This window comes from Cucumis melo, chromosome 7, assembly GCF_025177605.1.
Source record: "Cucumis melo cultivar AY chromosome 7, USDA_Cmelo_AY_1.0, whole genome shotgun sequence".
Lineage (NCBI taxonomy): Eukaryota > Viridiplantae > Streptophyta > Magnoliopsida > Cucurbitales > Cucurbitaceae > Cucumis > Cucumis melo.
This window is the reverse complement of record NC_066863.1, coordinates 26,777,493-26,803,592: the sequence shown is the minus strand read 5'-3', so window position 1 is coordinate 26,803,592 and position 26,100 is coordinate 26,777,493. Positions and strand designations below refer to the sequence as shown.

Here is a 26,100-nt window from a genome sequence, read left to right as displayed (position 1 = left end):
AAAGAAAATAAAATTTGATTCAATTTTTTTTCCCGAAAAAATGTAACTAAGATATGAGAATAAATCTTTCTCCTCAACTAAAAAAATAACAAAACTACAAAAAAAAAAAAATATATAGCAAAACATCAAATTCTACCGACGATAAACGCTGATAAAAGTTTATCAATATCTATTAAATGCACTGGTAGACAATAGAATCCACCGATATCTATTGGTGATAAAATATAAAAGTTTGTTATATTTTATAAATATTTTAGTTCATTACACTGTAATTGAAAGATCGAAAAAAATGGTATTTGTTTGAAGCAACTTACTGTATTTGTTTGACGTAAACATTGAGAAATTCTTTAGCACTTGATAGTAGTTTTGTGTTGTTGCTACAAATACTTAAAAACAATATTTATATATCGAATGTGTAGGAGAGCGTAGTAAAGCAATATAAAGTTCCTTGATTCAATTCATTCTCATGCACATAAAAACTCACTCATTGCTCATGCATTGAAGTTATTAGTATAATAAATATTTTGCAAACCAATATTGAAATCGCCCATTGAGATTTTTATAATTCAATATCGGGCAAATTGCAAAAATCATATCTATAATATGGTCTGTAGTTTCAATTATAACTTCAAACTTCTAATTGCAAAAATTGAGTTATCAAACATATATAAAAGGTTAAAATTGTATTCTCAAACTTAGGTACTTGTAGAAATTATAACAATTGTATAAGTTTGACCGTTCAATTTTCATCATTTAAGAGTTCGGTTTCTACAACTATTGGTTTTTGCTTTCTAAAACTAAAAACCAAAAAATCAAATAGTTATCAAATGAGCTTTAGTGACTAAAGATACTTTTAAAGTTCAAAGCTTCAACTACATTGTCTGTACATATAATGTGATAATCATGGAACTAAAATTCCTTCGAAATTGTAAAAAACGACAAAGTGGACAAAGTATTTAGATCAAGGGTACTTAGTTTTTGTTATTTAATGGATTTTTTACTAAAAATGTAAATAGTTTGTTTTTATAAAAAAAAAAACTCATTTTAGGAAATTTTTAAATATAGCAAAAAATAATTACAAAATTGAGTAAAATTTATCAAATTCTCAATTGTCCACTTAATTTCTTTTTCTGTCATATTTTCCAATTTCTTGCTATCTATGAGAATTTCTCTCTCTCCTCTCTTTCCTTTTCTCTATTTTCATCATTAATAGCATACTTTTGAGACACGTACATATCGACAATATTTAAGGCCACATGAAAGTAGAATCGAGTATTAGCGAGCCCAACATAACTTATCTAACATACACTTTTATACGAGTTAGTGATCAAGAGATCAACATAGTTGTTTTTGGTTCCAAGTTTATGAATTGAGATATGCACATTGAAGTTTCAAAACTAAAGTATATATTTTTATAACATAGGAGAATGGCCCGTACGAGCCACGAACACCTCTCAAATGATACTATTTTTTCATTTGTAATATCGATGTTTCACCACTTCACTCTAAATCAATTCCAGCAAATTCTCTCATCGGTACTCCAACAACTTTCCCATAATTATTTTCCCTAAATGCCCTATATTCTTTGGTAGAAAATGGCTTATAAACTCTTCTATTTCCTTCCCCAACAACTTCACTTGGGGCATATAGTTCCCTATCATCGTCCCCAAATACCAAAAAGAAACCCAAAGTGAATCTCTCCGCATTTTGTTTCAAAACAACTCTATGTTCTGTTGATCTAAGCCTCTCATTACTCCAAGCTTGTAAAAAATCCCCAATGTTCACCAAAAGGGCATCCTCTAGAGGTCTTACATCGACCCACTCATCTCCTTGTTTCGATTTCATTTGAATACCTCCGATCTCGTCTTGGAATAATATCGTCACGCAACTAATGTCTGTGTGCTTTCCAAACGCTTCGATTTCTTCATTGGAGTTTCGAGGTGCGTACCTGTTTATTCTTATGTAGCCATTGCAGTTACTGAATTCAGATTCGTAAAATTTGTCCTCGAAACTATCTCCCATCATCTTTAGTAATAGCTTCATTATTCTTCTTGATAGTTCTATCATTATACTTCCATATTCATCAAGTAGATTCCTGCAAACAAATTTGGCAAACTTGCCAAAGACATTAGTTTCTTAAGAAATAAAGAAAATCAAACCATTCTTAATTAAAATAAAGAAAAACCATTTCCATGTATTTTGAAACGTTCCATTGAGTTTTTATATACTTTCATTTAGTTTAGGATGATTTGAGATTGAAATAGAGTTTAGGATGACCTGAATTGAGTGACGCGGTGGCCGAAGACTTGTTCCGTAAACCCTAAATCGGAGGCAGAATCTGAAAAAATCGGTCCCAAAAACTTGAAGCTTTCAGCGTAAGGCGACAATTTAAATCTAGGAGTGTACCAAGAAACTCCTACTTTCAATTTCCTTTCCTTTGCCTCTTCCGGCACCGCCGTCAACAGTTCGTCGGTAACGGCTCTGAGTTTCCAGTACAGCTCCTTGGAAACGCCATGGTTTTTGATGTAGAAATGTCCCCATTCGTTACACGCCTTGTACAGACTCAATCGACTCGATTCGCTCAGATGCTCGCAACAATTCATGTCCATTACTGGTAATTCTTCGCACATCTCAATCGATTCTTTTGACATTTCTGTAAACCCTAGAATTTTGGGAATTGCACTGGCTTGCTAGTTCGTTGCTACTCCCATTCTGATTTTTGAGATATATAGTGCTGATTTAGGACTATACTACACGCGATTTGATTGTGAAATTTCTTTTTACATTCAATAATTGTGGCAGTTGGAGCTCGACCATTACTGTTGGTTAAAACTTTCTGTCTTTAGAAATGCTTTTTCTTTTCTTTGTCAAAAGTAACCATTCATTCATGAGGGGTTTAGGTACGAAGTTATGAACTCCATACTAAGCAAAGTATGAAGTTCTGAATTCTACGCTTCTTTTTACATTCAATATAATTGCGTCAATGGGAGCTCAATGCTATTTTGCCTCTGAATTTTATATGAAACTAACAATTCATGAGGTATTGGTATTTAGGTATGAAGTTATGAACTCCACGTATCTTGTTTGATCCAAGAAATTTGTAATTAGTTCTACCACAAAAAATATTAATCTTATTTATCAACTTCTTATGCTCTTTAATCTTACTATTACACTACTTATATCCTAAAGTACACCCGTCAAATGTTTAAAAGTTAGAAATAGTAGAAGATAGAGGGTGAAAGGAAGGTTCATTTTATTTACGACATGTTTGTATATATTTTCACCTTCTATTTTCATCTTGGTAACTATGTTTTCAAAATATTCACTTTGGTCGTCGTATTTTCAAAATTTGGATTTTAGTGTTTTACCTTTAGTTCATTTTAATCACTTTTAAAATGTTTGTTTTTGTCTTTATATTATCAATTTCTTTTAGGGGTCGTTTGGGGGAAGGGTCGGGTTATGGGGTTAGGGTTATGATAAACCTAGTATTATGATAAACCTAGGATTATGATAAGATGTGTTTGGAGGAAGAGTTATGGAGGAAGTGTTATGATAAGATGTGTTTGGGGAAGGGTTATGAAGGAAGTGTTATGATAATGTTGTGATAAGATGTGTTTGGGAGAAACCAGTTCTGAGTTGACTGTTCGACGCCCGGGGAAGGCCCCCAAAGGAGCCGTTCCCAGTCCGTCCCCCGGCCGGCACGCGGCATGTTATGTGGATAGGATTATGATAGTATTATAATAAGATGTATTTGGGGAAAGAGTTACGTAAGTAGTGTTATGAAATTTATTTTTTTTAATATATATATATATATATATATATATATATTTAATTCATATTATAAATCCAATATACAAATTTCATATATTAACTTACTAAATTGTCATAGTTTTCCTAGAACAATTTGTCTTAATGTTTTTAAATACGACGTTCATTTTTAACATTTTTCAAGTAATCGTTACGTGCAAATAATTTTTTTTGTTTTTAAAATTCATATTCTAAATCCAATACACGAATTTCATATATTTAATTTATCAAATCGTCCTAATTTTCATAAAACAATTTGCCTTAATTTATTTAACTACAATGTTCATTTTCAACATTTTTTTAAGTATACGTTACGTTTCAATAAATTGATTTTTATGAATATGACACGCACGCAACCCGTAAACATGTAAATAAGTGAAAATAACAATTGGAAATACGAAATATTGAAAACGAAAAATAACAATCAACGCATTTACCAACTATAGTTTTGTTTTCTAGTGAAAATTACAATAAATCTAGTTTTAGGTTTCTCTTCAATTTATTTTAGTCTACTTTTAAAATATTAAATTAAATTTTTATTTTTTCAACGATGATTTATATACTTTTAAAATATTTATTTCAGTCATTCTGCAACAATTATTGGGTAAAAAATTCATGATCCTACTGCCTCTATAACAAAATATTTGTTATGTTAATTTATTCAAGCTTAATTTAATATCCAAAATAACATTATGAAAAATATAGACAAATCGCCTCTAAATAATGGGATTGTTAAAATTACCACTAATTGTTAATTTAATCAAATAGTCCTCATAATTTTTTAATTGTTGTAATAAATTTATGGTAGTTTGTTAAAATGTTACCATTTTTTTTTATTGAATTGAAATTCCTTAGATATTTAAGCTAATTAACAAAATACATTGAGGTTGAGATTGATATTAAAATTTTAATAATGTAATTGTACCAAATTCATAACTTAAAAATAAGCTATGATTTTAAAATAAAAAGATTAATTAACAAAACTCATAAATATAAAAATTATAAATGAGAAAAAAATGGATTAAGGAAGAGTTGAAGAAGAGTTAAGGAAAAGTTGAAAAAGGGTTAAAAAGTGTTGAAAAAGGGTTAAGGAAGGGTTAAGGAGCTAAAACCAGGATTACATAACCCTTTTCCCAAACGAAGGATGAATTACATAATCCTAACCCCTCATACCCTAATCCTTCCCCCAAACGTCTCCTTACTGTTTTTGAATTATCTAAAAGTAACCATTTTAATTCCTTAAAAACATTGTAAAATAGAGGATGAAATGATCAAAATAATTACTTTTTCAAAATACAAAATTAAAAAACTAAAATTTAAATTACATACACCAGTTAAAAGTTTAAGATGTGAAAAGTCAAAAAATAAGATAAGGCCAAAATGAGTAGCGTGTGAGATTCAACCACCAAAGGCAAATATTAATTGTGACGTTAAAATTGATATTTGTCTTTCTTTCTTTTATCCTTTTATTGAAACAAATTTTTTATAATAATTTTTTCTTATTAAAGAACATTAAAACAACACACCTTAACTTTACACTGACGAGTGACCGAAATATCAAAGTTATCTGTCACCAAATTTCAACATTCAAATCAACTGCATTATTTTTCCAAATTAATGAAATGAAATATTATAGTATCTTTCATTGACTAATATATTGATGTTGATATTTGAAAACTACAAGTCAATAGAGGCAGCTAGAAGCTTATCATCAACATCTTCTATAATTAAATTCTATATACAGATCTTAAGAAGAAGAAACACGGTAGCAATTAAGATTTAACAATGGCAGGTCGCGGATTTGTGAAGAATGGCAGAGAAGGTGATGACTATAAGGGCAGGGTGACTTTATTTGTGGTACTCTCTTGTATGGTTGCTGCCATGGGAGGCCTTATTTTTGGGATTTTTTTTTAATAATATATATTTCGAAAATATTGTCAAAAATAGGGTTGAAGTCAAACTATTGATAAAAATAGAGCAATTTTGCAAAATCGTGTACGATACTTTGCTTGGAAGTAGTAGACGAGGTCCACGACTTCAATGCGTGAACCTAAGTTTTCTTCTCTCATTATTTAATATATATATTAATATTTAATATAGCGTGTACACCACACCTTTTTAACATATTTAATATGTATATAAATTTAATATTTAATATGTGGGGTCCATACTATATTAAATATTAATATACATATTAAATAATGGGAGAAAAGAAAATTGTGGAGTCCACTCATTGAAGTGGTGGACGACTTCCAATAAAAGTGGTGTACACGGCTCGATTTTTGTCACTAGTTTACCTTCTACCATATTTTGACAATATTTTTTAAAAATACATTATTAAAAATAAATGTCCTATTTTTTCGGTTATGGCATTGGATTTCAGGTTTCTCTCTATCAATGTTATCTTCTTTGCTCTCAGCTTAATAAACTAAAAAAGTGCATCTCGAAACAATGTTTACTTTTTGTACACTTCACTAAACTATTCAATCATAATTTGCTAATATAATGTTCTTCGGTCTTTGTTATAGTGTTTACTATTTTTTGCTCAATATCTCTTTCCTCTTAGTTATCGTGTTTAGTATTTCCTTATTCATACAAAAATTGTTCGCCTCTGAACACATACTATTATAACAAGTATAACAACTTGCTATAATTACGGACTCAACATTCCGAACGCCTACTTATATAATAGTTGAAAACATATAATTGACCGCCTCAAACATGAGGAGAGCTATAATATATAAATTCCAAGTAGTTCAAATTTTTAAGACAACACAACATATATATTTCGACACTAAGAGCAAACACTTCGAATTTGCTATATATACATATACATATATACATACATGAATGTATGTGTATACACATATACATGTTTGTTTGTCAATATAAGTACAAATGATATGACAGAGAACATGTACTACCAACCTCGTCATAGGTTTAATTCTTCCACCATTATGATATTAAAATTTAAAAAATCTTGACGTTCAACATCTAAATATTTCCATTGCATCAAAAAAAAATTAATTGAACATATAAAAAAATACCAAAAATGTCGTGAAAATAATATAAAAACATTCGATTTTGTTAACAAAATGAACCAAATTCTAAAATCATGTGCATAATAAATACCTCTAACTATATTTAAAAAAAAAATCATAAAATTTTCATTTTGTAGGAAAGAAAAATTAAAAAAAAGCCACAAATTATTTATACGAGTCTCTTGTGAATGATGAACAATGAGGAACGTTTGTAACTTGAAGGTGGAGTGACATCAATGGAGCCATTTCTGAAGAAAATTTTTCCCAGAAGTAAACAGAAAGATGAAAGAAGACAAAGAAATAAACAATTACTGCAAATTCGACAGCCAACTCTTGACTTCCTTCACTTCTTCCCTTTACATTGCCGGCCTTCTTTTCACCTTCTTCGCCTCCTCCGTCACTCGAACCTTCGGAAGAAAACCCTCCATTCACATCGGCGGCGCCGCTTTTCTCGCCGGTGCTGCCTTGGGCGGTGCGGCCGCCAATGTCTATATGCTTCTTCTCGGCCGTATTTTGCTCGGAGTCGGTGTTGGCTTTACCAATCAGGTATGTTTCCTTTTTTGTACTCTAAGGTTTCTTCTTCACTCTTTTAATAAAAACGGTTCGAAATAAATTTCAAAATACTTTTATTGTTATTTTTGGAGAAAGTTAATATTTTGTTTCAAAATTATCATTGAAATTTCAGTTTTTAAAAAATATATTTAAAACTAAACAGAACTTTCAAAAGTACATTAATGTTGGGATATAAATACAAACCCTTTGTAATTATTTAAAATGGGATAAAGTACAACTTTTAGTTTGGAGTTCATATATATTTTAAAAGCTTTAATTTTGATATGTTTTTCAATAATTCAATATCCTTCACATATCATCAAATATAACTAATGTTCATGTCTAATAAACATTCTGTTTAGCAAACATGAGGACTAATGTGTCTTTTTTGACCAAATAGTAAAATCGCAAGGATCAAAAGTGTATTTTACCCTTAAAACTTTCAGAAATTGCCATATAAATATTTATATTATTACTATGTTTTTTTTTTAAGTTTTGTTGAATTCAAAAAGAAATAATTTCAAAGCAAATATATTGATTTGTCCAATTTTTACACTCATTTTGTCCACCTATATATAAACAAAAACTTACTTTTATATAAAACTCTAGAAATTCAAAATAAATGGAAAATAAAGTTTTAATGAAATTATTTTAAATGAATTCTTTTCTAAAAATATTTATAGATATAATAAAATATCATCAAATTTTAGGATATTTTGATTTATTTTGTTATATTTAAAAAATAATTTTTTTTATGTGAGAGTAATAATTCTACTTCCGAGCATTCAAAGTTACTTTGTTGTTGGATTAATCAATTATGTTTAACAATAAAATCATTTTTGAACTTTTATTTAGTATTTTTTTTGAAAACAGAACGATGAAGTTTCTAAAATAGTGAGAATATATCAAAATGTCATGCTCGTGAAATTTTGAACATTGAGAAGTTTATAATTTTGAACATTGAGAAGTTTATGTCCAAAACTTAACGGTCAAAATATTTTGAAACTTGAAGCTAATTTTGTGAGCATTTGGTATAACTTACCCATATTTTTCCATCAGGCAATTCCTCTTTATCTCTCCGAAATGGCACCGCCAAAATACAGAGGAGCAATCAACAATGGCTTCCAACTTTGTGTTGGAATTGGCGTTCTTTCAGCTAATCTCATCAATTACGGAACCGCGAAGCTCAACAACACCTCAGGCTGGCGAATTTCCTTAGCTTTAGCTGGGGTTCCCGCCTCTCTTTTGACCTTTGGTTCAATCTTCTTACCAGAGACACCCAATAGCTTGATTCAACGCTGCGATGATGAACATCTAACCGCCAAGAAAATGCTCCAGCAGATCCGTGGAACAGATGATGTTGATGCGGAATTCGAAGATCTTGTGAAAGCAAATGCAATATCAAAGACAATGAAGAAACCGTTCGTGAAAATTACTCAACCAAAGTATAGGCCTCAACTTGTGATGGCAATAGCGATACAATTCTTTCAACAAGTAACTGGTATCAATGTCATTTCATTCTATGCACCGATTCTCTTTAGAACTGTTGGTTTAGATGAAAGTGCTTCATTGTTGTCTGCTGTGGTAACTGGGGTTGTGGGTACAGTAGCGACCTTCGTTTCAATGCTTATAGTTGATAAATTTGGCCGAAGGGTTTTGTTTACTATTGGGGGTATTCAAATGTTTATCTCACAGATTGTAATTGGAAGTGTAATGGCTGCTAAACTAGGAGATCAAGGTGGGCTGAGTGAAGGGTATGCTTATTTGGTTCTTGTCTTGATATGTATATATGTTGCTGGCTTTGCTTGGTCTTGGGGTCCTCTTGGTTGGTTGGTTCCGAGTGAGATTTTTCAGTTGGAGATTAGATCTGCTGGACAGAGTATTACTGTGGCTGCAAATTTTCTCTTTACTTTTGCCATAGCTCAGAGTTTTCTATCTATGCTTTGTCACTTGAAAAGTGGGACTTTCTTTTTCTTTGGTGGGTGGGTATTGATTATGACTGTCTTTGTGTTGCTGTTCTTACCGGAGACTAAGAATATTCCTATTGAGCAGATGGATAGAATTTGGATGGAGCATTGGTTTTGGAAGAGAATTGTAGTGGAACCAAGTCGAGAGATGACCTTCCATGCCGAGGCACATTGATGTTCTAAGTTGAAAAATTAAAAAGAAATTACAGAATTAGATAGTTTGTTTTTTACGTATACGTGATCAAAATTGGTGATCGTAGTGGAATTTTATTGATATGGACTACAATCGTAAACGTAAGTAGATTTCTTTTTATCACGTTTACTTAAAGTTGTGATTTTGTCACATTAACCCTAACGTTAATGGGAATAGTCATGGTAGCGGTAACATTAAATTGATAGATTCATAATTCTTATACCGCAATAGTAACAATATTTGTAATAGTAAAGACAACTATATATAGACTAGTGGATTCCATCTTGATTTTCAAACACAATTGAATTGATCACCATCTATACGTCAAATAGTTTATATTTATGTGTTACAAGTTTGGAAAGAGTCCTCCATATGTCTGCATGAGGACGAAAGATAAGTAAACAACAAACATAATCAAATAGAGCCCACTTTTCAAATTACTATTAATTCATTACGATAATCGTAACCTAATTACACAGTGTCAGGTTGTTGAAGGGAAAAGCATGATGTTAAATACTGTGATCGAGTTAGTTTTTCTTTCCGTGTCAAAAAAACAAAACATTTTGCTAGACGTGATGATTGAACAAAGTTGTTTGGCCTCACAATCAGTGGCGGAACTAGAAAATATATTGACGAGGGGCTAAAAGAAAAATAAACTACATATGTAGGATTTAAAATAACCACTACGCTAATGATAAATATTAATAATTAAGTACTTTTCTTTATATATATTATATAAAGACGAGAGAGTTGAGTGAGGCTTGAGCCCCTGGGTCTATGCTAAATCTGTCGGTGCTCACAATATGTCCCTAATTTTGACTTTCAACATGTGAGCAATAGAACTGCAGAAACTCCCAAGATTCCTAAACGAGACATGGAACGAGCTGGACAGTAACATTCTCCTGCCTTTGTGCTTCTCTCATCTTTCATATTGTTTGGCTATGACATTGGATTTCCGGGTTTGGTTTTCTTGCTAAACGGCTTCATAGAAGCATGAAGAGATGATGGCATCAGAAAAGTAACAAACAATATGGATGAAGATTGTATACTTTCTGGAATCTCTTCAGTTGGGAAATCCCACAACTTCGCGACATCTATCTCGTGAAAGCTTTTAATCTGCACAATCAGATATTTGCTTGGAGCTGGGGTTGGCTGTACAAACCAGGGATAAACTAAAACTACCTTGGCCATCTCCATCTCCACTTCTATATTTTCCATGACAAGTCTTTTTCAGCTTGTCTTTTCCATTAAGGCTCATATATGCTAGTTCTGTAGGAATGGTGCTTTATTTCTTGCATGTAGCTTTTGTTCAATACTAATGGTGGTTCAATTTGATTCTACTCTTCTTTTGTGAACCCGAGATTTGAATTTTCAATGTTTAATCGAAATTCTGAGTTATACAAGAATATCAAACCATGGAAATTGGAAGATAACAAGCAAACTACTGATAACCGATAGGTATAGTGGGCAACAAGGCCACGTTCGTCGATCAGTATGAATCATGCGAAAAAAAACCCTTGCTTTGGCACAAAAGAGCTTTGAGGTAGCCATTACTTCTATTCAGTTCTAGGACTAATCATTTTCAACTAAAATAAACCTTAAAAACAAAATATTCTTCAACTAAAGTAAACTTGTTATGATGAAAATTTGCAGGGAGTGACAGTGAAAAGGCCGGCAAAGGCAAGTTACTTGTTGGAAACGTAATAGACCCTTACAATACAAATCAAGAAACAAGAGAAGAAGATTGTTCTCTTATTCACACAATTGAGAAGAAAGAACTTGAATAATATTTCTTAAACTTGAATTTCTTACTTTCTTTCTTATTTACAAATGAGAAACCTTACACATATTTATACTAGTAGAAAAGTATATTAACAATAAATATCAATACATGTGACTATTCATATATCAATGTATTTAGTGATTATTAACTATTCCATGTATCTCACATATTCATGCATATTTAATAATGCAAATTCATGTATTAAGTTTAGATTAATTTAACTTCAACATCCTCCCTTAATCTAAACTTGAGCAACTCCAAGTTTTCCTCTGAATTTAACAAATAAGTCAAACTTGAGCGCCTTTGTAAAAATATCAGCCACTTGATCTTGAGTCTTGCAATATTTTACTATCACTTCTCCATCTTTAACCAAGTCTCTGATAAAATGATATTTGATTCTAATATGCTTGCTTCTTCCATGGAAAACTGGATTCTTTGATAATGCTATGGCAGATCCATTATCACAAAATAAAACAGTTTCACATTTTTGAATACACTTCAATTCTTTTAACATCCACCGAAGCCATAAAGCTTGACATCCAGCTGCAGCTAACGAGATATATTCTGCTTCGGTTGTAGAAAGGGCAACAACAGATTGTTTCTTTGAAGTCCATGAAAAAACACCTGAACCCATACTAAAAACATAACCAGATGTACTTTTATGATCATCCACATTACCACCCCAGTCACTATCACAAAAACCAAACATCACTGATTCTGAAACTTTCTTGTAATAAATTCCAAAATTAATGGTGCCAAGAATATAACGAAGAACTCTTTTTCCTGCTTCCCAATGACTTCTTTTCGGGTTTGTCATAAATCTGCTTAACATACTTACGGCAAATAAAATATCAGGTCTTGTTGCTGTCAAATACATTAAGCTTCCAACTAAGCTTCGATATAAACTTGGATCGACTGCTTCTCCAATATCATCCTTGCACAATTTCAAATTTGCATCCATGGGAGTGTTGCAAGGTGAAGCATTTTCCATCCGAAATTTTTTTAGTAAATCATGAGCATACTTTTGCTGTGAAATGACAATTTCTCCTTCATTTTGATTAACTTCAATTCCGAGAAAGTAATGGATGAGACCCATATCACTCATCTCGAATTCATTTTTCATGGAATTCTTAAAATCATCACACAAAAATTTATCATTTCCAGTAAAAAGTAAATCATCAACGTAAAGAGAAACGATGAGAAATTTGCCATACTTGTCTTCTTTGACATAGAGTGCATGCTCATATGGACACCTTCGAAATCCTGTCTTTAGAAAAAAACTGTCAATACGACTGTACCAAGCTCGCGGAGCTTGCTTCAATCCATACAAAGCTTTTTTCAACTTGTACACTTTTTCTTCTTCTCCCCTTTGCACATAGCCCAAAGGTTGTGCAACAAATATCTCTTCCTTCAAGTGTCCATTCAAAAAAGCGGATTTTACATCCATTTGATAAACTTTCCATCCATTTTGAGCAGCTAATGACAAAATCAATCGAATGGTCTCAATTCTTGTCACAGGGGCAAATATTTCTTCATAATCCACACCATATTCCTGCTTGTAGCCTTTTACAACAAGTCTTGCCTTGTATTTTTCAACATTACCATCTGACTTCAACTTTGTTCTGTACACCCATTTTACTCCAAGAGCTTGTTTGTTTGTCGGAAGCTCCATCAACTCCCATGTTTCATTTCTTCTTATCGCATCAATCTCTTGATCCATTGCAATCTTCCATTTCTCATCTTGGATGGCTTCATCAAAAGTTACAGGATCAACACCAGCAAATAATGCAAAATTAGCAAAATGATCATCATTAATCCTGTTAGTGGTATTATAAATTTCTTGAATACTCCTCATTCTCCTTGGTGAGATTTCATCATTACTTGTGGAAGATGACGTTGAGGACGAAGATGACTCCATCGCTTGAATTTCTGCTTGCTCTAATTCTTGAGCAACTTCATTTTCATCAATATTAACATGAAATGGACTTTTAGCTTCATCGACGTCGTCATTCCAGTTCCATGATTCATCTTCACTGAAAATCACATCTCTGCTGATAATAATTTTTCTTGACACAGGATTATACAATCGATAAGCTTTAGAATTTTCACTATAACCTACCATAATGCATTTTTCAGATTTATCATCAAGCTTGCCTCTTAGCTGATTTGGAATATGAGAATAAGCTATACTCCCAAACACTCTCAAATGACTAACAGATGGTTTCTCACCACACCATGCTTCATAAGGAGTCATACCTGGAACACTCTTTGTTGGAGCTCGATTTAGAATGTAAACAGTACATGCAACAGCATCTCCCCAAAATTCGTTTGGCAGATTTTTTGCTTTTAGCATACTTCTCGCCATTTCCATGATTGTTCTATTTTTTCTCTCTGCAACTCCATTTTGCTGTGGAGTCATTCGAGCTGTCATTTGATGATGAATTCCTTGCTCCTTGAAAAAATTACCAAAAGCTATATATTCTCCACCACGGTCAGATCTCAAAGTTTTTATCTTGTAACCACTTTGATTTTCAGTAAAAGCTTTGAAGGATTTAAAACATACAAGTGCTTCACTCTTTTCTTTCAAAAAATAAATCCACAACTTTCTACTGAAATCATCGATGAAGGTTATGAAATATCGATTACCTCCATTTGTTGTTGTTCGCATAGGACCACACAAATCTGTATGAATCAACTCGAGAGGTTTAGAGGCTCTCCAAGCTTTCCCAGTTGGAAATGAATCTCGATGATGTTTTGCAAGAATACACACTTCACAAATATTTGTCTCATGGTTGATATTTTGTATACCTCTCACCATATGATTTTTGCACAAATAAGATAGTGATTTGAAGTTTAAGTGACCATATCTAAAATGCCAAAGCCAGGATGGATCCTTCAATATGCTGCTGAAGCAAGATATTTGACCATATGTAAAGTTAAGAGGAAACATCTTATTAGCAGTCATTTTTACCTTGGCAATAAGAACACCGGCCTGATCTTTGATTGCACATATGTCACCTTCAAATGAAACTTTTAAACCTCGTTGAAGCAGTTGGCCAATACTCAAAAGATTATGCTTTAGACCTGGAACATAGAACACATTTGTAACTCGTTTTGTCCCTTTCTTTGTCTTCACAAGAATATCACCTTGGCCTTTGACTTGTAGTCTGGTATTATCACCAGTCTTCACTTCACTTTGGAAAGATTCATCCAAAGTAACAAATATACTTCTATTTCCTGTCATGTGGTTGCTACAACCACTATCAAGATACCATGTAGGCTCTACAACATTGTCTTGAACACTACATGCGAGGAATAGAATGCCTTCATCAATTTTCTTTTGTTCTTTATGCATATTCATGGTGGTATTTCCAACTCCATTTTTTAGTGCCCAACAATTTGCTTGAAAATGACCATACTTTCCGCAATTAAAGCATTGAATTTGAGAGAAATTACCACGACCACCTCCTTGGTTTCTGCCAAAGCCTCTTCCTCTTCCGCTTCCTCTTCCTCGAGATAAAGAAGAGCTTTCTTGTGAATTTTCAGAATTTGCACCGCTTCTATTATCATAGTTTCTTCCACCTCCTCGTCTTCCATGACCACCACGTCTTCCACGTGAACCGCCTCTAAATGAAGTTTGCATTTGAAAAGCTTCCTCGGGGTTATCATCAAATTGTTTTAATCTTAGCTCATGGGATTGAAGAGAACCCATCAAGCTATTTATAGACAACGTAGATAAGTCTTTCGATTCTTCAATTGCAACGACGATATGCTCAAATTTTCTTGGCATACTTCTAAGAATCTTTTCAACAACTCTTTGATCGCCTACTTCTTCACCATTTGATCTTAAACTATTGACAATTACAAGAATACGATTGAAAAATTCTTCAATAGTTTCAGTTTCTTTCATTTTAATGCAATCAAATTCGGATCTGAGAGCTTGTAACCTTATCATCTTTACCTTATCTTCTCCTTGATAGGTAGATCTTAGAATATCCCAAGCCGCCTTTGCAGAAGTAGCTGTTGAAATTCTCTCGAAAATAAATTCATCAACAGCTTGATAAATGAAGAATAAAGCCTTTTTGTCTTTCTTACGATTTTCTCTTAACTCAACAAGTTGTTGATTTGTGAGCTCACTCTGATTCTCAACTTCAGTGTATCCTCTTTCAACAATATCCCACAATTCTTGAGAGCCATATAACACTTTCATTTGAATACTCCATTGATTAAAATTCTTTCCGCTGAACCTTGGAAGTTGGGGTTGCAACATGTTACCATTCGAAGCCATATCTAACCGGAGCTCTGATACCACTTGTTGGAAACGTAATAGACCCTTACAATACAAATCAAGAAACAAGAGAAGAAGATTGTTCTCTTATTCACACAATTGAGAAGAAAGAACTTGAATAATATTTCTTAAACTTGAATTTCTTACTTTCTTTCTTATTTACAAATGAGAAACCTTACACATATTTATACTAGTAGAAAAGTATATTAACAATAAATATCAATACATGTGACTATTCATATATCAATGTATTTAGTGATTATTAACTATTCCATGTATCTCACATATTCATGCATATTTAATAATGCAAATTCATGTATTAAGTTTAGATTAATTTAACTTCAACACTTTGAAACCTTTATTTCCATTATAATTCCCTCCATCGCCCTTTGAAGATCAGAGCTTGAAATTTCTTTTCAACAAATCTATACAGGCTACTTCGAGGATTTCCTCTTAATGTAGCATTTCCTTTAAATGTTGCGGTTTAAGTTTTGGGTTATATTAAAGGAACAAGCAAAGATCAGTAGTATATTCTTTAATATTTTTTTTCTCCTAATGTAACCCCAAATTGTTAGATATATATATATTGGTTTGATAATACAAACTGTATGCATTTGACCTAAAGTTTCAAACCTCATTATTGAAATTTTTAAATAATATAATTAAAAAAAAAAAAAGACATTTGTACTAACTTTTGACAATTTAAAATTATTAAATGTATTGATTTTGTTGAATGAACTACTACAAAATAGAAAATCAAAACTTTTAAATTGAGAAGGGCATGCAGTTGACTTGGATTTTAAACTTTTTTTATATGCATCGGGAATAACTATCTTTTTAGTTCATAAGTTTAGATAGATATGCGTTTATCCATAAGTTTTAAAAATAACTAATTTGATTTCGAATTTCCAACATTTTAGTTATGGGTTTCTTAAAGTTTTCTTAAACAACTTTACACTTTTTAAAAATAATTATATGACATTTTAAATTAGAAAAATAAATTTTAAAATTATATTATCTTTGAAATTATTTTTTTATAATTTCAAATATCGTATAATTATTTATTAAAAGTATTAGATCTTATAAGCCTACTTTTTAAAATTCAATACTGAATGAATAGTAGCCGTTATAACAATATTGACAGCTGTTGTCAAAGTTGAATCCCTTCCGACGCTACGCTACTTCTCTAATTTTGCATTTATATTATCATACTCTCTGTCATTTCTCCATCAACGCCGCTTCCGGTTTCTTCCTAGATAGTCTTCTTCTCTATTCCGAATTTCCATTTAGGGGTCTCATTCGAGAACTCGTTATTTTCTTATTTTTCTTCGTTTGATTCCTTGTCTCTCTAAGTATCTTCAATCTGGTAAGATTCCAACCCTAATGCAGTGCGTTCAATTTAAGTCGAGCGTGAGTTTAAGATTCCAATCCTCAATCTAATATATCAAGTATATGTTTTAACAGAAGAAGAGGACGACTATCGGAGGGGACAAACAAAGCAATTGCTTTTGATGAAGTCACTGAAAAAGAAAACTGGTAAGATTCAAACCCCAACGCAGTGAGATCAATTTAAGTCGAGCCTGTGTTTAAGGGTTGAAGAAGTTTCCGTCTGGTCGAAATGCCTGCGGGAGATTTGAAGGCTTTTATTAGGCTTTCATACCCTATAATGCTTATGATTTTCGTTCTTCTTCTTCTTGTTTTTTTGGAGGATCGAATAGTTTCTTTCGATTTAATTTACCCTCTGAAAAATGAGGCAGAAATTAACTTTTCGATTCTGAATTTTCGTTGAATTTATTTTCCCCTTGGAATTCTGAGTTTCTGCTAGGTGGGTTTATTCTAATAATGACGTTTAAGTGTAAATTCTATTTCTTTTAAAGATACTCATTTACGCACGCTATGTCTTTTACATGCTTCTTCTTCTTCTTTTTTTTTTTGGAGGATCGAATTGTTTCTTTCGCTATAATTAACCCCGTGAAAAACGAGGAGTTTCTGCTAAGTGGGTTTATTCTAATAATGAAGTTTAACTGTGAACTCTATTTCTTTTAAATATACTCATTTTACGTACTCTATTTCTTTTACATGTTCATCTCCCAAAACACGTTACATTTTTCATCTATGAACTCTCTGATCTGTGTTTTCTTAAATTTTTAACTACTATTTAAAAAGTTTAGGTTTTTTGATCGAGGGATTTAAGATTTAGGATGAAGCTCGCAAGGTTAACTAAAAATTGTTCATCTTAGAACCGAAGTCTTGACAAGTCTTGTATTGTTGCTTTTGAGTCTAAACTCTGTTTGTTGGAGCAGGAATCATGTCAACATTTGATTACAAATTCTCTTGATTTAGAGAATTAATAATTTTTCAGTATTTGCTTGTCTTTCAAAGTTAGTATCTTTACCTTTCTTACATTTTCCCTACATTACGTTTTTTGATATATTCTATGTTTTATGTTTACTTTTAAAGGTAGAAGAAAGAATTTGGTCAGCCGAAGAGGAACAGGCGACATCTAAAAAAGGTGAACTTCTGATGTGAGTGAATTTGAAATAAAAAAATTCCAAAAATTCATGTTTTCAGTTGGATTTAATGTCTTACTTTGCTTGCTTCATGGAAAATTAATATATGGCTGCAACTCATCTGACAAGTTGCAAAAATGTTTTGACTCGGTTAGGGAATTGAATCATAGTGCAAATTATTAACGCAATTTTTTCCTTAGAAGAACAAGCAATCAAAACCGTTCATGTTCACTTTCTATGGTTTCAGATTATCCATATCACATCTTTGCTGACAGAGAGGAGCTAAGTTGTGAAAATTTCAGTTGGAAATGGACATAGTTGGAAATAATAAAGTTCAGTTGCTATTTTTAACACTCCAACACGTAAGAAATCTTCAATTGACATCACGATCCACAATATGTGCAGCCTATAGTACTAATTGGAATTACATCTTTGTGACTGTTGAGGTCTTGATAAGGTTAGGTTTTCATGCTTAATTTTTATTATATCTTCGACTTTCTTTTTTGATGTTATTTGTGCTATTGATATCATGTTTCTGTTTCAAGAGTAAGTGATTAAATTACAATAACCGATCGTACTGAATGAAACTTTTATTCATAAGTTAGGAATGAATGAAATTACATCTTTTCATTATGATGAATGACAGAACGGGTGGGGGGGGGGGGGAATTAAGACCTAAAAGGCAATTAATTTCTTTAGAATCTCAAATGTTTTTTGGAAGCAAAGGCATGAGAATTTTGGATTGAAAAGTGAGGTTGGATTATATAAACAAAATTAAGTATACATGGAAGAAGGAAAGTAAAAGAGAATTTTGGACTAAAGTGCAAGATTTGTTCCGAAAACTTCCAAGGTTTGTTTGGAAAACATAAACCTACGTTTGGATTTTGGTTGTTCGATTGTTATTCGGACACAAATTTGGTTCAAAATGTAGATTATTTCGTACAGTTTTGAGTTTTACAAGTTCTTTTTTTATAATTTCTTGTGAATCTCAAGTGACTTTAAGAGCGAAAGACATGAGAATTTTGTATGAAGCGTGAGGTTCTATTATGTAGACAAAGTTAAGTATACGTGGAAGAAGGAAATTAGGTTAAGAAAAGAGAATTTGGATTAAAGTGCAATTATTGATTAAGAGATCTTTCAAGGTTTGTGTGGAAAAGGTAAACTTACGTTCGGATTTTGGTAGTTGGGTTGTTATTTGAACGCAAAGTTAGATCAAAATTTAGATTTGTTGGCTAATTTTTGAATAATTTCCAAGTTTAAAGGGAGCAAATGCATAAGAATTTTGGATTGAAGTGTTTGGTTAGATTATGCACACAAAGTTGGTAAGGAATTAGGAAAGTAAGTTAAGATATTTTATTTTGGATTGAAGTGCAAGATTGGATTAAAGTGCACACATAGTTGGTAAACTTACGTTCGGATTTTGGTAGTTGGGTTGTTATTTGAACGCAAAGTTAGATCAAAATTTAGATTTGTTGGCTAGTTTTTGAATAATTTCCAAGTTCAAAGGGAGCAAATGCATAAGAATTTTGGATTGAAGTGTGTGGTTAGATTATGCACACAAAGTTGGTAAGGAATTAAGAAAGTAAGTTAAGATATTTTATTTTGGATTAAAGTGCAAGATTGGAGAAGAGAAATTTTTAAATTTGTGTGGAAAAGGTAAGACATCCATTTGGAAATTGGTAAATGTGTTTTATTTGGACACAAATTCAGTTTAAAATGTAGATTTGTTTGCATGGTTTCGAGCTTTACAAGTTTTTTGTTAAATTTATTTTTATAATTTATTGAGAATCTCAAGTGACTTTAGAAAGCAAAGACTTGAGAATTTTGGCTGGGAGTGTGAGGTTCCATTATGTACGCAAAGTTAAGTATACATGGAATAAGAAGATTAGGTTAAGAAAAAGAGAATTTGGATTTAAGTGCATCTATTGATTAAGGAACTTTCAAGATGTGTGGAAAAAGTAAGGAAGAAGGAAAGAAAGTTAGGAAAAGAGAATTTTGGACCAAAGTGCATGATTTAGATCAAAGAAATTTCAAGGTTTGTGTGGAAAAGTTAAACTTACGTTCGGATTTTGGTAGTTGGGTCGTCACTCGTACACAAAGTTAGTTTAAATTGTAGATTTTGTTGGCTATGTTCGAGCTTTACAAGTTTTGGATAAGAATTTTCGATTGAAGTGGGCGGTTGGATCATGTACACAAATTTAAATAGGTAAGGAATAAGGAAAATAAGTCAAGATAAGATAATTTATTTTGGAGTAAAGTACAAGGTTGGACCAAAGAACTTCTATGATTTGTGTGGAATTGGTAAGACATACACTTGGAATTTGGTAAGTGGGTTTGTTAAGTATACATGAAAGAAGGAAAATAGGTTAAGAAAAGAGAATTTTGGATTAAAGTTTAATAATTAAGAGAACTTTCAAAATTTGTGTGGAAAAAGTAAGGAAGAAGGAAAGTAAGTTAAGGTAGGAGAAAATTTTGGACAAAAGTGCAAGATTGAATCAAAGAACTTTCAAGGTTTACGAGGAAAAGGTAAACTTACGTTTGGATTTTTTTAGTTGGGTTGTTCGAACACAAAGTTAGTTCAAAGTAGGCTAGTTTCGAGTTTCACAAGTTTTTGGATAATTTCCCAGTTTAAAGGGAGCAAAGACATAAGAATATTTGATTTGAAGTGTGTGGTTAGATTATGTACACAAAGTTGGTAAGGAATAAGGAAAGTAAGTTAAGATATTTTATTTTGGATTGAAGTGCAAGATTGGAGTGAGAAATTTTAAGATTTTTATGGAAAAGATAAGACTTCCGTTTGGAATTTGGTAAATGGGTTTTATTTGGACATAAGGTTAGTTTAAAATGTAGATTTCTTCGCATGGTTTCGAGTTTTGCAAGTTTCTTTTTTTTTTTTTTTTTTTTTTTTTTTTTTTTTTATAATTGATTGAGAATCTCAAGTGACTTTAGAAAGCAAAGACATGAGAATTTTGTTTGGAAGTGTGAGGTTCCATTATGTACACAAAGTCAAGTATACATGGAAGAAGAAGATTAGGTTAAAAAAAGAGAGTTTGGATTAAAGTGCAATTATTGATTAAGGAACTTTCAAGATTTGTGTGATAAAATTAAGGAAGAAGAAAATTAAGTTAAGATAAAAGAATTATATACCTTAGTGCAAGATTGGACCAGAGAAATTTCATGGTTTGTGTGGAAATGGTAAACCTACGTTCGGATTTTGGTAGTTGGCTTGTTATTCAGACACAAAGTAAGTTCAAAATGTAGACTTGTTGGCTTGTGTCGAATTGTAGAAGATTTTGGATAATTTCTTACTAAGGAAACAAATGCATGAGAATTATAGATTCAAATATGTAGTTGGATTATGTACACAAAGTTAAAGTATGCGTAGGATTGAAAGGTTCAAACCTCCATTCAGATTTTTGTGGCACAGGTTAGTTTTTCAATAATTTTCAAGTTTAAAGGGAGCAAATACATAAGAATTTTGGATTGAAGTGTACGGTTAGATTATGCACACAAAGTATTTAAGGAACAAGGAAAGTAAGTTAAGATATTTTATTTTGGATTAAAGTGCAAGATTGGAGAAGAGAACTTTTAAGATTTTTATGCAAAAGGTCAGACATCCATTTGGAATTTGGTAAATGGGTTTTATTTGGACATAAGCTTAGTTTAAAATGTAGATTTGTTCCCATGGTCTCGAGTTTTACAAGTTTCTTTTTATTTTTTCTTTTTTTATACTTTCTTGAGAATCTCAAGTGACTTTAGGAGCGATAGGCATGAGAATATTGTATGAAGCCTGAGATTCTATTATGTAGACAAAGTTAAGCATACATGGAAGAAGGAGATTGGGTTAAGCAAAGCGAATTTTGGATTAAAATGCAATTATTGATTAAGAGTACTTTCAAAATTTGTGTGGAAAAAGTAAGAAAGAAGGGAAAGTAAGTTAAGATACGAGACTTTTGGAAGATTGGATCAAAGAACTTCCAATATTTTTGTGGGAAAGGTAAACTTACAATCGGATTTTGTTGGATTTTGTTAGATGGTTGTTATTCGGACACAAAGTTAGTTTAAAATCCAGCTTTGTTGGCTAGTTTCAAGGTTTTGGAGAATTTCCAAGTTTGAAGGAAGTAAAGACGTAAAAATTTTGGATTGAAGTGTGTGGTTAGATTATGTACCCAAAGTTGGTAAGAAATATGGAGAGTAAATTAAGATATTTTATTTTGGATTAAAGTGCAAGATTGGAGAAGGGAACTTTGAAGATTTGTGCGAAAAAGGTAAGACATCCGTTTGGAATTTGGTGAATGGGTTTTATTTGGACATAAACTTAGTCTAAAGTGTAGATTTGTTCGCAAGGTTTCGAGTTTTCAAGTTTTTTTTTTATTATAATTTCTTTAGAATCTCAAGTGACATTAGGAGCGAAGGACAGGAGAATCTTGTATGAAGTGTGAGGTTCTATTATGTAAACAAAGTTAAGTATACATGGAAGAAAAAAAAATTAGGTAAGCAAAGAGTATTTTTGATTAAAGTGCAATTATTGATTAAGAGAACATTCAAATTTTGTATGGAAAAAGTAAGATAAGATACGGGACTTTTGGAAGATTGGATCTAAAGAACTTTGAAGGTTTTTGTGGAAAAGGTAAACTTACAATCGGTTTTTGTGAGTTGGGTTGTTATTCGGACACAAAGTTAGCTCAAAATTTAGATTTGTTGGCTAGTTTTGAGTTTTACAAGTTTTTGGAGAATTTCCAAGTTTTACATGAAGGAAAGACTTAAGAATTTTGGATTGAAGTTTGTGGTTAGACTATGTATCCAAAGTTGGTAAGGAATATAGAAAGTAAGTGAAGATATTTTATTTTGAATTTGAGTTCAAGATTGGAGACGAGAACTTTTAAGATTTGTGTGAAAAAGGTAAGACATCCGTTTGGAATTTGGTGAATGGGTTTTATTTGGACAGAAATTTAGTTTAAAGTGTAGATTTGTTCGCAAGATTTGGAGTTTTACAAGTTTTTTATTTATTATAATTTATTTAGAATCTCAAGTGACATTAGGAGCAAAGGACTTGAGAATCTTGTATGAAGTGTGAGGTTCTATTATGTAGGCAAAGTTACACGTATACATGGAAGAAAGAAATTAGGTTAAGCAAAGAGAATTTTGGATTTAAGTGCAATCATTGATTAAGAGAATTTTCAAAATTTGTATGGAAAAAGTAAGAAATATGGAAAGTAAGTTAAGATAAGAGACTTTTTGAATATTGGATCAGTGAACTTTCAAGGTTTTTGTGGAAAAGGTATACTTACAATCGGATTTTGTTAGTTCGGTTGTTACTCGGACACAAAGTTAATTCAAAATTTAGATTTGTTGGCTAGTTTAGAGTTTTACAAGTTTTTGGAGAATTTCCAAGTTTAGACGAAGTAAAGACTTAAGAATTTTGGATTGAAGTGTGTGGTTAGATTACGTGTACAAAGTTGGTAAGGAATATGGAAAGTAAGTTAAGATATTTTATATTGGATTGAAGTGCAAGATTGGAGAAGAGAACATTTAAGATTTGTGTGGAAAAGGTAAGACATCCGTTTAGGATTTGGTGAATGGGTTTTATTTGGACATAAATCTAGTTTAAAGTGTAGATTTGTTTGCACGGTTTCGAGTTTTACAAGTTTTTTCTTATTATAATTTCTTGAGAATCTCAAGTGACTCTAGGAGCAAAAGACATGGGAATCTTGTATGAAGTGTGAGGTTCTATTATGTAGACAAAGTTAAGTATACATGGAAGAAAGGAATTAATTAGGTGAAGCAAAGATAAGTTTGGATTAAAGTGCAATTATTGATTAAGAGAACTTCCAAAATTTGTGTGGAAAAACTAAGAAGGAAAGCGTAAGTTAAGATGAGAAACTTTTGGAAGATTGGTTCAGAGAACTTTTAAGGTTTTTTGTGGAAAAGGTCAACCTACGTTTGGTTTTTGCTATTTGGGTTGTTGGTCAGACACAATGTTAGTTCAAAATTTAGATTTGTTGGCTAGTTTCGAGTTTTACAATTATTGGTGAAATTTTCAATTTTAAACGAAGTAAAGACTTAAGAATTTTGGATTGAAGGGTGTGGTTAGATCATGTACCGAAAGTTGGTAAAGAATATTGAAAGTAAGTTAAGCTTTTTTTTTTTATTTTTGATTAGTGCAAGATTCGAGAAGAGAACTTTTTAGTTTCGTGTGGAAAAACCCGTTTGGAATTTGGTGAATGGGTTTTATTTGGACATAAATTTAGTTTAAAGTGTAGATTTGTTCGCAAGGTTTCGAGTTTTCAAGTTTTTTTTATTATAATTTCTTTAGAATCTCAAGTGACATTAGGAGCGAAAGACGTGAGAATCTTGAATGAAGTGTGAGGTTCTATTATTTAGATAAAGTTAAGTATACATGGAAGAAAGAAATTAGGTTTAGCAAAGAGAATTTTGGATTAAAGTGCAATTGTTGATTAGGAGAACTTTCAAAATTTGTGTGGAAAAAGTAAGAAAGAAGGAAAGTAAGTTAAGATAAGTGACTTTTGGAAGATTGGATCTAAGAACTCTGAAGGTTTTTGTGGAAAAGGTAAACTTACAATCGGATTTCGTTAGTTGGGTTGTTATTCGCACACAAAGTTAGTTCAAAATTTAGATTTGTTGGCTAGTTTCGAGTTTTACAAATTTTTGGAGAATTTCCGAGTTTAAAGGAAGTAAAGACTTAAGAATTTTGGATTCAAGTGTGTGGTTTGATTATGTGCCCAAAGTTGGTAAAGAATATGGAAAGTAAGTTAAGATATTTTATTTTTGATTGAAGTGGAAGATTGGAGAAGGGAACTTTTAAGATTCGTGGGGAAAAGGTAAGAGATGATGTACCCAAAGTTGGTAAGGAGTATTGAAAGTAAGTTAAGCTGTTTCTATTTTGGATTAAAGTGCAAGATTGGTGAAGAGAACTTTTAAGTTTCGTGGAGAAAAAGCCGTTTGGAATTGTGTGAATGGGTTTTATTTGGACATAAATTTAGTTTGAAGTGTAGATTTGTTCGCACGGTTTCGAGTTTTACAAGTTTTTTTTTGTTATAATTTCTTGAGAATCTCATCATGTGACTTTAGGAAAGAAAGGCATGGGAATCTTGTATGAAGTGTGAGGTTCATTATGTAGACAAAGTTAAGTATAAATGGAAGACGAAGGAAATTAGGTTAAGCAAAGAGTATTTTGGATTAAAGTGTAATTATTGTTCAAGAGAACATTCAAAATTTGTGTGGAAAAGGTAAGAAATAAGGAAAGTAAGTTAAGATAAGAGACTTTTGGAAGATTGGATCAAAGAAGTTTCAAGGATTTTGTGGAAAAGGTAAACTTACAATCGGATTCTGTTAGTTCGGTTGTTACTCGGACACAAAGTTAGTTCAAAATTTAGATTTGTTGGCTAGTTTCGAGTTTTGCAAGTTTTTGGAGAATTTCCAAGTTCAAACGAAGTAAAGACTTAAGAATTTTGGATTGAAGTATGTGGTTAGATTATGGATCCAAAGTTGGTAAGGAATATGGTAAGTAAGTTAAGATATTTTATTTTGGTTTAAAGTGCAAAATTGGAAAAGAGAACTTTTAAGATTATTTGTGTGGGGAAGGTAAGACATCCGTTTGGAATTTGGTGAATGAGTTTTATTTGGACATAAATTTAGTTTAAAGTGTATATTTGTTCGCAAGGTTTCGAGTCTTACAAGTTTTTTTTATTATAATTTCTTTAGAATCTCAAGTGACTTTCGGAGCGAAAGACATGAGAATCTTGTATGAAGTGTGAGGTTCTATTATGTAGACAAAATTAAGTATACATGGAAGAAAGGAATGAGGTGAAGCAAAGAGAATTTTGGATTAAAGTGCAATTATTGATTAAAAAATTTGTGTGGAAAATGTAAGAAAGAAGAAAAGTAAGTTAAGATAAGTGACTTTAGGAAGATTGGATCTGTGGAGAAGGTAAACTT

At 31.7% G+C, this 26,100-nt stretch overlaps 1 protein-coding gene, 1 long non-coding RNA gene and 1 pseudogene across 6 annotated transcripts in view; 2 read left to right on the top strand and 1 right to left on the bottom strand.

Moving 5' to 3' along the window:
* Positions 1–1,389: 1,389 nt before the first annotated feature.
* Positions 1,390–2,972, bottom strand: LOC103494477 (gibberellin 20-oxidase-like protein). The gene is made up of 2 exons (XM_008455675.3): positions 2,278–2,972; positions 1,390–2,095 (listed from the first exon to the last, which is right to left on the bottom strand). Exons 1-2 carry the CDS (start codon positions 2,649–2,651, stop codon positions 1,501–1,503), a joined length of 969 nt encoding a protein of 322 aa, XP_008453897.2. The 5' UTR covers positions 2,652–2,972; the 3' UTR covers positions 1,390–1,500.
* Positions 2,973–5,592: 2,620 nt separating this feature from the next.
* LOC103494872 (hexose carrier protein HEX6-like) lies at positions 5,593–9,723 on the top strand (annotated as a pseudogene).
* Positions 9,724–16,784: 7,061 nt separating this feature from the next.
* LOC103494475 (uncharacterized) overlaps positions 16,785–26,100 on the top strand; it is a 40,479-nt gene continuing 31,163 nt past the window's right edge. The window contains exons 1-4 of one of the 5 annotated variants that reach the window (XR_538656.3): positions 16,785–16,997; positions 17,096–17,167; positions 18,092–18,143; positions 18,389–18,598. This is a non-coding gene — a long non-coding RNA (uncharacterized LOC103494475). The remainder of the gene's footprint in view (positions 16,998–17,095; positions 17,168–18,091; positions 18,144–18,388; positions 18,599–26,100) is intronic. The other 4 variants (XR_538658.3, XR_538657.3, XR_538659.3 and 1 more) reach the window with 4 other exon arrangements.

Coding starts and splice junctions, on each gene's coding strand:
- LOC103494477 (XM_008455675.3), bottom strand. CDS start 2,651: ATGTCAAAAGAATCGATTGAGATGTGCGAAGAATTACCAGTAATGGAC. Junction 2,096..2,277: donor CACCGCGTCACTCAATTCAG/GTCATCCTAAAC, acceptor ATTTGTTTGCAG/GAATCTACTTGATGAATATG.